The 11,643-nt window shown below is 42.6% G+C and overlaps 3 protein-coding genes across 4 annotated transcripts; 1 reads left to right on the plus strand and 2 right to left on the minus strand.

Annotated features, from left to right (window-relative positions):
• Positions 1–1,783: 1,783 nt before the first annotated feature.
• Positions 1,784–3,443, minus strand: rps25 (ribosomal protein S25). The gene is made up of 5 exons (XM_079731383.1): positions 3,408–3,443; positions 2,820–2,909; positions 2,525–2,708; positions 1,943–2,062; positions 1,784–1,847 (listed from the first exon to the last, which is right to left on the minus strand). The coding sequence occupies exons 1-4, from the start codon at positions 3,408–3,410 to the stop codon at positions 1,947–1,949; spliced, it is 393 nt and encodes a 130-aa protein (XP_079587509.1). The 5' UTR covers positions 3,411–3,443; the 3' UTR covers positions 1,784–1,847; positions 1,943–1,946.
• A 531-nt stretch (positions 3,444–3,974) lies between these two features.
• On the plus strand, positions 3,975–6,049 carry trappc4 (trafficking protein particle complex subunit 4). The gene is made up of 5 exons (XM_079731369.1): positions 3,975–4,180; positions 4,457–4,631; positions 4,723–4,826; positions 5,536–5,662; positions 5,779–6,049. The coding sequence occupies exons 1-5, from the start codon at positions 4,006–4,008 to the stop codon at positions 5,855–5,857; spliced, it is 660 nt and encodes a 219-aa protein (XP_079587495.1). The 5' UTR covers positions 3,975–4,005; the 3' UTR covers positions 5,858–6,049.
• A 313-nt stretch (positions 6,050–6,362) lies between these two features.
• slc37a4a (solute carrier family 37 member 4a) lies at positions 6,363–10,006 on the minus strand (the record flags this gene model as incomplete). Of its 2 annotated transcripts, none has more annotated exons than XM_079732043.1 (8): positions 6,363–6,576; positions 6,710–6,848; positions 6,939–7,052; positions 7,304–7,389; positions 7,569–7,727; positions 8,512–8,755; positions 9,097–9,329; positions 9,859–10,006. In XM_079732043.1, 8 exons carry the CDS (start codon positions 10,004–10,006, stop codon positions 6,410–6,412), a joined length of 1,290 nt encoding a protein of 429 aa, XP_079588169.1. In that variant the 3' UTR covers positions 6,363–6,409. The 2 variants fall into 2 exon arrangements, with proteins under 2 accessions (XP_079588169.1, XP_079588168.1); XM_079732042.1 differs by having other exon boundaries at positions 6,918–7,052.
• Positions 10,007–11,643: the final 1,637 nt, after the last annotated feature.

Genomic DNA, 11,643 nt, shown 5'->3' on the forward strand with positions numbered 1-11,643 from the left:
ACTATCACTTTGCACAAAAAAGTTGGTCGTTAAGGATCCCTAAAATCTAAATCGTGCAAGAGAATTCCTCGCACGGAAAGAATTGCTCATAAATAGAGCCACGTTTCCAGGAGATATGATTGGCTCGCCCCTCCTGAAGAAGAGCCATTCATGAGGTGAATCAATGAGCGGTCACGTGACCTCCGAGGGGAAAACAATGTTGGTGCAGTAATTGTTTTTTGCTCTCGCGGGCACACATTAGGATGGAGGACTCAATGCTGGCTGATACTGGCCAATCCGTCAGTGGAGAAAACCCAAGTTTGTTGTGCCACTGGTGCTTGCGGTGGCGCTCGGCGGTGACAGAAGAGACACCTAACAGCATCCATCAGATGGCTCACTTGTCTTGCACGGTTGCAAGCCCAGAGAGAAAATACACACCGCAGATAGCTACGTTTAATACCATTTCTTATAAATATCTCAATGGCCCGTAGCCATCGCATTGGAACGGAAGACACGATTCATCTCCTGCCACTGAAAGTTGTGTGGGAGAGATAGCCGAGTAATAGTTTTTGTATTACCCAGGTGACAACATAAGTTCATGTCACTATTGGGTAAACGAGTTATATTACGAACGCTGATAAGCAGAGCACAACATACCCAAGGGAGTGTGAGAAGTGGCAGTGACAATGTCCCATGAGGCATCCAATTACAGGGGTCTGCCTGATGAGCTACATGCTCGTATAATGACGTGGGAAAACGGTGTGGAATTTAATCAAAGCATTTTGAATTCAGATAATGGAAGGCATTGGGCTGTTGGCGTCATTATCAGGGATGAAGATGCATCTTAGTAGAAAATACGACAACTAATTACCTTAATGGCAAAGATGTAGTCAATATAACCATATTAGCATTATACATTTTTTTATGGGCACTTATTTACTCTTTAGACACCTTGTCCCAACTATGGCACAAGAGGCTAGTCGTTTATAAAGAAATCTTTTATATAACTTTGAACTGCCACTAGGTGTAATGCATACAAACTAGTACCATCATATAATGGTTGGGTCCTAGACGATAACTTAATTTGTTTGTTGGCCAAGTGACATTGGGAAAGCATTGGAAAAAATCTATTCTCACTCATCTGGAGAAAAATACATCACATATTATACGTAATTTGGCAGTTGTTAAGATTCCTCTAAACATTTGGATACAGCCTCGAACTTATTATTCCATTTAAAATCAAGCAGCCCTGCTGTTGATCCTCGAAGGTTTGTCTGGCTTGAGATGATTTAACAGGGTTATCAATAATTAACCCTTTCCTTATCCATTCATTAGCCTAGCATGAAGCGAGTGAGTCTTAGATGTGGACTTCTGAATTGAGGAATTCAGGCACAGCAGCCCTCCCTCAAGACTGGCTCAGATTTAGGCTACCTGATTGTGTTTCTTTCTAGTCCCAGTATAAGGAAGGTCCCGGATTCCCCCACCACTTTTATTTATCCCTTCTCACAAGTCAAACTTCTGCACCACTTCCAGTTGTCCTGAAATTACTTAATGTGAACTACTTATCGGCAAGCTTAATTTCCAGTCACATCCCCTTCATTTTTGCATCCTGATTAAGGAAGCCGAACCCCCCCCTCCAATTGGGGGTTGCTACTTGAAGTTTGCTACAGTTGAGAAATCTGAAATACTGATTTAATTTAAAATGTATACAATACTCAAAAACACTATTGTACAGTGACCATGTATGGTAGTGCTTCTTTAGTGTAGTATTAATGTAGACAGGGAGGACATTGACACCAGATAGTTGCCTTTACATTTTTTATTCATCTTCCATTACTTACAGCTCACGAGACAGCCAAGCAGAACCACTGTTAGGGAAAGCAAAAAACTGTTACAGATCAGTTCACCATTTACATTCAATTCAAAACAATTTCCGAAGATTAAAAAATTGTATTCAACATACCAGTTTATGCTTTCTCTGCTTTGGTAGTAGCCGCAGCCGCTGCCTCTTCCTCCTCGGGGCCCTTGGTGTTACGTGTGTAGATCAGCTGAGATCTGTGTTTGGACACCAGTTTGATCATGCCTAGTAGATGGGAAGAACACATTGGACCATAGTTAAATGGGCATGTACAGAAGAGAATTCTCACGTTTCACATTCTAAATCCGGTTCTGGATTTGTATTCCGTTTTATATTATGCATCAAATCAAGGATTTTCAATGCCATGTGTGGTTGGTGAAGAAGGTGCATTTATGTGGTTTACCAGCAAAAAACACGATGGTACGTTGAGATGAAGATTTTGATTCAATTTAATAGTTACAATGAATACAGAACATCGATTTAAGGTGCATCTCTTATCGGTCTGCTAGTTCGCCTGCAGTACACACCTTATAACTTCTCAACGACTTGAAACAAGTCAAACAAATCCACGAATGGCAGAATTTCATCTCTAGTTTCTGCTCAAAAGATTTAAGAGGTAGACATTTGCCCAAACAATTTTTTAGGGATGCTGTGGATGACTAACAGCTGCTTGTTTGTGGAGCATACCTTTGGTGAGCAGTTCCTGTAGGGCGTTCCTGGCCAGGGAGCCGCGGATCTTCAGCCTTTCAGAAACGACAGCGGGTGTGATGAGCTTGTAGTTAGGGACCTCCTTGTACAACTTCTCGTATGTGGCCTTGTCGAAGAGGATCAAGTTGTTCAGCTTATCCCTGACCTTTCCCTTGGACCACTTCTACTCGGGGCAGACAAAAAGACAATGTTAGAAATATTGGGATGTTTAACTCAAAGCGCATTTAAATTATTAATAAACGCACGTCTGCCATCCTGGGGTTGGGGAACATACCTTCTTCTTGGCCTTGCCTCCAGACTTGTTGACTGGGTCCTTGTCCTTTTTGGACTTCCCCGAGTCCTTCTTCTTATCCTGCTTGGGAGGCTAACAAATATAGACAATACAAGATTACTACAGAGTACTTTAATAACGTAACAAATGGCGCAATTGAAGGAGTCTGTAACCAAATGTAGCCAGATCATTGATTAATTTACCCATGCGACCTAACATGAGTAAGATCTTGCATACAAATTCCCTGACTTGCCTAATGAAAGAAATAGATGGTCTCAGAATAAATTCACATTTTTTTCAGATACAGGTTGGAGTTATCGGATATTTTGAGTTTTTATCGGTGTTATTGTATGAGGTCTCTCACTCTGCGCCTATTAGCATGAGAGCATGGTTGGTAGTAGCGTTATCCTAGCTGGCTACATGCTAAACGGATCGATTGTGTGTATTGCTAAGATTAAGGCAATATTTCGATATAATAATGAACCATCCCAAACTGCAGGAAAATTCCGGATAATTCATAACGACATTTATTTAACTAAAGGATGAATAACGAACAAATCCAACTCGCAAATCGGTGATTCACATGCTCACCATGTTTCCTCGTCAAGATGTCGGAGGGAAAGGAAGTCGGTCCGTGCAGGAGCCCCTTAGACAACCCGTACTTACGGAAATGGAACACAGTGGCTTCTGGGAAGTGGAGTTGTTGAGAGCTTCGATATTTATTTGCTGTCACGTTATATTAGTATATGACATATATTTTTTCGTACGGAGCACAAAAAACTATGACTTGGTTTGAGAGGATAAATCTCAGTCTAATTATTTTGTGTCAAAACGTTTTTTGTGTGACAGCCATTTCCTGACAGGGGTCACGTGACTATCTCGTCAACATGCGTCACCTGGACACGTCGTGAAGATGGCGATCTTTGAGACGGATATGAAACAGGGTGGCGTTTGGGAAATGGAGTTGTTTAGCGCTTCGGTTTTTTTTTGCTGTTACGTTATATTAATATATGACATATATTTTTTCGTATTATACACGGAGACCAATATATAATCACTTGTTTTGGGAGGATAAGGCGGCGTCAGATTATTTTGTGACACAATTTTTTTTGGGGTGAAAGCCATTTCCGGACAGAAGGGGTCACATGACAGCTCGACAGGTCCATGAGCTGGACGCACCGTCGCAGAGATGGCGATATTCAGTGTTTATCTGGTGAACAAGGCCGGGGGATTAATCTACCAGTATGACAACTATGTTCCCCGAGCAGAGGCAGAAAAAACCTTTAGCTATCCTTTAGATCTGGTGCTCAAAATCCACGACGAGAAGGTTATTGTGTCATTTGGACAACGTGACGGAATCCGAGGTAATGTGGTGAGGCATTTTCACATAACATGAGATGGCTGGCGTTGTGCAGGTTTTTGGCCACATATTCTGATGCACTTTATAATGAAGTCTCTTATATCTCATTGTCATTGGTCGGGAACCAACATGCTTTCAATGGATTTACTGATCAATGACAATAAACATAAGAAAGGTCTGCCATATGCCATGGTCCACAATGACAGCCGCAATGACAGACCACCTCTAATACTTGACTTTTAGTGGTTTGCTTTCTAACTTGTCCTGTGTACATTCCCAGTGGGACATGCAGTGCTCTCTATTAACGGAGTGGATGTGATGGGGAAGAATACCGCTGATGGGAAGGACGTTATTGAATATCTAAAGGACTCCTCAAACTACCCGGTGTCTATTCGTTTCGGACGGGCCCGTTTGAGCTCCAACGAGAAGCTGATGCTGGCCTCTATGTTCCACTCGTAAGTCCACATGGACGTTTTCATTAAGGTTTCTTCAATTGTAAGAAGCACCAAAGAGATAATAGTCGTGCTGTGTTTATTATGCTTCTAGGTTGTTTGCGATTGGTTCACAACTGTCCCCGGAAATCGGCAGTTCTGGGATAGAGATGTTGGAAACGGATGTCTTTAAACTGCATTGCTTCCAGACACTAACTGGTAATTTGGATGCATGAGTGACTTATGGTGTGTTCCCGAATCCTCGAACGCCAGACTTCCGAGTCGAAAGTCGAAGATCTCCCAGCTTTCTTGCGGCATTTTTCGAAGGCACGCCCCCTTTTTGTCTTAATCTTTCGAAAATCTGAGAGTAGACCGAGAGTAGTGATGAAGCTTTCAACAAAATGGCTGCGCCCTAGAGGAGATTTTTTTTTTTTATTAGTATCACGTAGGTCATTTTAATGTCGATTTTAAATGCTCTTACACACTTGATTACATTGCTACTTTATTCCGGTCACCAATTGATACGTTGCATGGTCTTGCTGTGCGTGCAATAAAATGTAAAGTTGTTTTGTTTGTTTTCGGGCTGGTTTGCTAAGGAGGCTAATGTAGCTAACAATAATCAACGACTAGCCAATTTCATGCCACAATCACAAAGACGAACAGGAACGCTATGAATGCTCCGAGACCGGAAGTGACGCAACTCGGAAGGCTGGCGTCCGAGGATTCTGGAACACCATTATGCCCCATTATTCCAAAGTATCCCTATTGTAAACCATGCTGTACGTTTGAGATACAAATATATTATCTGCCAAATGCAATCTATTTAATACTGTTTATATCCAAATGTAAATATCTAAGATGCAAGATATATTTTAATCGGAGTTATGTTTATTTGTGACTTCTGATTATCTGTTCTCCGATGTTTAAGGGATAAAGTTTATAGTCCTGGCAGATCCACGGCAGTCTGGCATTGATGCATTGCTGAGAAAGATTTACGAGATCTATTCAGACTTTGCCCTCAAGAACCCCTTTTACTCTCTGGAGATGCCCATCAGGTAACTATGAAACTATGAAGATAGCTTGATCAAAATGCACAAAAGTCTTACACAAAGCCTTTCAGAAATGTTGGCTGAAATGATGTGCCGGCTGTTTAAGTGCTTTTGTCTTTCAGGTGTGAACTTTTTGATCAGAATTTGAAGATCGCATTAGAGGTGGCAGAGAAGGCTGGAAGCTTTGGACCTGGTTCTTGAACTTGAGAAGACAAAACTAGACTGCCTAAACTTGGTCATGTATATTCAAAACAGATGTGTTGAACTTGTAACTGGGAAGCTAGTACCGTTGAGACACATTCTAATGTTGGATTTTTGCTAATGATGTGGTTATATTTGTTGCATTGTAAATATGACATGTGTAAATACCTTGGGAATAAATTCCTGTTCATATCTTTGTCTTTTTATGTTTGCAATCATATCCATCCTGATCTAAACATTTACTATATTTAGCAGACATTTGTATGATAAGGCTTGAATTATACAACATGAGAGTGAGAGTGAACTATGACCAAAATGTAGTTAACACTACGATTCCTTAAAATGACCATACACCCCATAAATGTACTCACATGAACAATATTTACAGTTCCCAGCAATATCATTGAAAGTCATTAAAAAAAAATATGAACATGATAGACCTTTCAAAACATGTTCGCAAAAAATGCAGCACCATGAATGTATAAGATAATGTTTCATACAATGGACACAAATTGTACTATAAAAACCAGCGATATCTGCGACCAGCGATATCTAATCTGCCTTCTTTGAAACGTGTCCCATCTTGGTTCTGATGTTGCGCATCAGGAAGAATGCCACCGCAGTGATGAGGCAAGTGATCTCGGCCACCCAGAAGGCCATTTCCCAGCTGTAGTGTTTGGCTATGGTACTGAAGGGCAGGCCGGACAAGAAACCACCAACTGGCAAAAAAATGGGGCAATCATGAGTTTAAAGCATACAAAATAAGCCTCCGCTAGTGTATTACACTAATAGGATAAGTGTAATCCTATTTTGAAATATAATATATCTTTAAAACAAATAGGACAAACTTACTGTTGGCCATCAGAGCAACAATAGCATGGGATGTCCCACAGTAGTTGGATGGAGCGCTCTCATTGGCTATCACCCCAAATAACGCTATTGGTCCATAAGAAGAGAAGCCAAACGCAGCTCCCAAAAACAAAATCCACATCTATAGATGGGGATACACGTTAAAAAAGACCATTAGTTAGATCTTTCACATGTATTCTGTACCCTGTACTTTGAAATGGTGAAGTAGTACCTTGGGGCTGTCAGGAGTGACGGTGAGTCTGAAGAGGAACATGGACACAAACATTCCCGCCATCATGCAGATCAGGAGGAAGTGACGAGGGTTGCCATAGGCCTTCATGCCTTGCTGCGCAAAATATGAAATTATAGAATAAGGAAGCAAGAAAACTAGGTTTTCAAATAATATATATTTTTGAACAAACGTAGAGTGATATGTATAGCATGTTGATACTCAATTAAGATTTTAACTCATGAATATGGTAAAACTAGTTAGTACTACAATAATGAAGCTCTAAATGGATTTTATGTCTCACCAAAACACAGGATCTAAAAAATGTCTTTGAGCAAGTCCTCACAGTGTGCTACGTATAAGATCACCTTGGCAACAGCCTTGTCAGAAAAGTATCCTGCTGCTAGACTACCCAGTAGACCACCAAGCTCCAGAGAACTCATGTACGAGCTGCCTATGAGAACAGAAAGTTAGAAATACCACAGCACCTGACACTTCAGCCTGATTCCTTTTAAGGATGAATATTAGATCAAAAATATATTCATAGTCAATTTCGGTCATCACCGAGGTATCAACACAGACTTCTAAGTGGTTGGTAGAATGTTTTGCAGTCATAGCCCTTCCCAACCCTACCCATGAGTGCGGACTGTCCCTTGTCCTGAATGAGGAAGAGTTGGCCCCAGTCTGTGCAGGCCGTCTTCACACCAAACACCACCAGGTAGGCACAGGAGAGCAGCCACAAGTAAGGGGACAGCAGGAACTCCTTCAGGGTGCTCTCGTCACTGGACAGCCCTGAGACAGCGGGGAGAGAGAAGAGGACTTTAATAACACACAATACTGTGATAATACTTGCTAGCTGTGCTTAACATGAATCAGAGGTGGAACGTGTCGGTTTAATACAAAAAACTACATGCCCCCTTGGAGTATTTTGGGACAACCATGTAGAATATGTTTTGTTGTAAACAGGGGCATATAAACTGGCACAATAGCGTGGGATGAACATGGACATGCACATCAAGAACCTTAAATTGTCCACATCTACAAATAATTATTTTTGGTAAGGTTACAGAACACACAATCAATTCTAGTGTTTATGAAAATACTGTTATGAATTCAGTATTTCCCTTCATTTGTACAAAACAAGTGATTGTGAAATACCAGGCCCCTAAGTCAGCAAAAGGATCCCAACATCAACACATGACGTATCTGCTCGCTCATTGCTGACGTCAAGCTCACTAACGCTAACCTAAACTCTGCTCATGCAAGTCACATGTGAGGGGCATGCTGGGTACAGGGTCCGCTGTGTCTCTGAACATTAGATGTCTCGGGGACGTGCTGAACCACACGATGCAGGCACATATGTTGATTGCAACATACCATAAAAATCATAGAGCTTTTCTGTCCCCAAACAAAAACAAAAGTCTGGGTTTTTAAATGGTTTCATACAATGAGTGAGTGAGAATTTGATGAACATTGTCCATGTCCAATGTCCCCTTCACAATCATCCACTTGCCTGTCTTGGCCTCAAGCTCAAACTCACCTACTTTTCCTGTCTTGGCCTCCACCTCACACTCACCTGCTTTGCCCTTCTTGGCTGATGTCTCAATGTTGGGCAGGCCCACGTCCTTGGGCTCGTTCTTAATGACCAGCAGGCAGACGAAGGAGAGCACCACACAAATCATCCCTGAGACGAACAGCGTTGTCCTCCAGCTGTAGCTCTGGGCCATCACCGTGGCGATGATGGGTCCCAGACTGCCAGCCAGATTCATGCTGCAGGAGAGGATGGCCCACCACGTGCCGAACTGAGAGGGCTCGAACCACTGTCAGGACAGAGGGGGAAGACATCCGGTATAGAGGAAATCGTGTACTAAAGGGCCAACAGGACCCCAAATCGGCGCTTCTGTTGTATAGTTTTAAACAGAAGGGTTATTCATCACCTTGCCTGGTTTCACAAGGGTTAGGAGGTTGTTTTTCTCTACTCAAGTTAAAAAACAGATTTAAATAGTTAAGGGACTTTGTTATTTTCCCCTGCAGTTCACTCTCCCACTGTAAAAAAGTTACTATCAAACACGCATTATAAATCAATGCATGTGTTTGTGTGTGTGTGTTTGTGTGTGGCTCCCATGCCTTCTACGCATCTCTATGTGGATGTGTCGAGTACCTTGCGCAGCACCCGTCCGCAGGGGGGCCAGCCCAGGCCCTGGCCGAGGCCGTTGAGGAACCAGAGGCCAGAGAAGACGGCCACGGTGGAGGACCAGGAGAACAGCACGTTGATGCCCCCCACCAGGAACAGGCCGATGGAGAAGAGCCAGCGGGCACTGATCTGGTCCGACAGCACGCCGCTGATGAACTTACTGATGGCATAGGCCAGTGACTGGCTGCTGGTGATCATGCCTGGAGGCAGACCGTAGGGATGGAGAGGTGGAGCATGAATAGAATTTATATGAAAATGCTAATAACAATAATCAAGCCTTACACTACACAATAGTCAATGATTCTGCTGGTTTTGAGGTTTGGTGAATTATTCATAAAGTATATCGACAACCATTACACACAGTGTTCTCCAAATAAAACAGGATGGGAGGATAGGTCTGCCAAACATAGGTGTAGGATATGTCCAGGTGGTAGCCATATTTATTTAGCTGGACAAGTGAGGATTGTACTTCACCTGGTGGTAACTAACGTGTCTAACTGTTCATAATTGATCACCTATAATTTCTACATGGTGGAGGATTGCAGGATTATATCCACAGCAAATGGAGCAAAATCAGCAAATCAAAACCAGTGGATAGTTTCATTAGATAGTTTCAGTCGGATAGGCAAACCAACGTCCCTGGGGCCAACAATGCGACGTTGGTTAAACGATGCATTAACGTTTAAGCTAAAGAATGAACCAGATTTTGACAAACAACACATCTCATACCCAGGTCATCTTTGTCCAGCGTGATCTCTTGCATGAGGGAGGGCATCACAAAAGAAAAAGTCTTTCTGTTGAAGTAGTACAGCGTGTAACCAACAAACATGGCCAAAAAGATAGTGGTGCGGTAGTATCCATAGCTCGGTTTACCCATTGCTGGTTTGGGTCCCTGCAAAAGTGCAATACTTTAGGGTGAAATAACCAACAGAAAAGGTCCAAGATCGTTCCTGTAGTGTGTGTCAGGTCTCACTCTCCGATGCCATTGAAGCTGAACTTTGCATCATGATCCACAGTACAGATCGTTACAGGCTTGTACCTCAGTGGTGAGATGTAATCAATAGGTGAGGTTAATGGTCAACTTCTCAACCCTGAGATTTGACACACACACACACACACACACACACACACACACACACACACACACACACACACACACACACACACACACACACACACACACACACACACACACACACACACACACACACACACACACACACACACACACACAATGGCGGACTGCAGTTATGTATCAATTAAGCAAATCCAGAAAAAATACATTAAAAAATCTCACGATCTCCGTGTTCACCTGCCGTCCACGGCTGTAATGCGGGTAGTCAGTCAGCCCGATGAGGTTAATGATTTATTGCGAATTTGGGTGAACTCTCGTCCAGCTGTTGGGATTTTAAGCGCTTCTCGTCTCGTCGCAAAGAAATCCTGCAAATGCACACGCCAAACCAAAATGGAAATCGGAAGTGTCCCATTGGCTTACTTTGACGTGCCATGAGTGTAGGGACAGCATGATCTAGTCCTAGACCAGAGGGTCGGAATCCAAGTGATCCGTGAAAACCGTATTATCCTACATCGAGAAGTTCAACTATAGTTTTAGAGCCTTATCCTACATCCATAAGTTTAATTAGTATAAGCTACACGTGAACCTCCTAAGATGACGCATTTTGATTGGTTCGCTATCTCGGGATATTGGGCAATATCCCATGATTGAGATCTCAAACTCTGGATATTGTTTTCATCGCAAGGGAGTCTCATTACGTTAACAAAAACAAATAAATCCCGGCAAAAAGTGTTATCTTGTTTATTTTTGGAGTGTTCACGTGTATTATATACTAAAACAATTATTCACCTCACTCAGGCTCCGTGAAAAGTGGGGAATAGCCCCCGAGACCCAGCCTTCGGCGAATTATTGTTAACTATAGTTTTAGAGCTCCCCCTATTGGTAACCGTCGTGCCTTTAACGTGGAGCCACCATCCACGTTACCTACTCGGGCTGTCACTATCTAGTGAAGGCATTATCTGAGGAATTATCTAACGTGACTCACAAGCCTATTATTTAGGTCCCCCGTAATAATCATTGCCAATTTAGTGTGAGCGGGGATTTTTAATCGGGGCAGCTCAGTGATCTATACCAAATGGAATAGACATGGACCTATAATTCATCGCATCCACAGATAAAAGAGTCAAACACAGTCAGGCAGGGGAGAAGGCACGTGGACAGGGACACCTCCCTCTTCCTCCTCCGAGGTTTCAGGCGTGTTGTCATAGCAACACGACAACAAACACACGTCCGAACCTTTAAACCAGCGGCCAGGTCTCGTATCCATAGCAACTAAACGGCGGCGATGCGGTGCGATTGTCATACACCGTAAAGATTTTATTACAGCAAATAAAGGAAAAGCTGCCCCTTTTTTATTTTCTGAGCTCAGAAATAGACCTACCCGGGGATCATGGTAAGTGGTCAAATTATTAATATATATTCAATGTTTCTTTCTTCCT

Source organism: Pollachius pollachius, assembly GCF_949987615.1.
Source record: "Pollachius pollachius genome assembly, chromosome: 3".
Classification (NCBI taxonomy): Eukaryota; Metazoa; Chordata; class Actinopteri; order Gadiformes; family Gadidae; genus Pollachius; species Pollachius pollachius.

What these genes read in the sequence shown, in the direction of transcription:
- rps25 (XM_079731383.1), bottom strand. An exon ending in GAGGCAAGGCCAAGAAGAAG is followed by an intron (nt 2,709 to 2,819) that starts GTATGTTCCCCA and finishes TGCCCCGAGTAG; the next exon opens with AAGTGGTCCAAGGGAAAGGT. An exon ending in ACAGGAACTGCTCACCAAAG is followed by an intron (nt 2,063 to 2,524) that starts GTATGCTCCACA and finishes CCCATCTACTAG; the next exon opens with GCATGATCAAACTGGTGTCC.
- trappc4 (XM_079731369.1), top strand. Translation starts at nt 4,006, where the DNA reads ATGGCGATATTCAGTGTTTATCTGGTGAACAAGGCCGGGGGATTAATC. An exon ending in ACAACGTGACGGAATCCGAG is followed by an intron (nt 4,181 to 4,456) that starts GTAATGTGGTGA and finishes GTACATTCCCAG; the next exon opens with TGGGACATGCAGTGCTCTCT. An exon ending in CTGGCCTCTATGTTCCACTC is followed by an intron (nt 4,632 to 4,722) that starts GTAAGTCCACAT and finishes TTATGCTTCTAG; the next exon opens with GTTGTTTGCGATTGGTTCAC.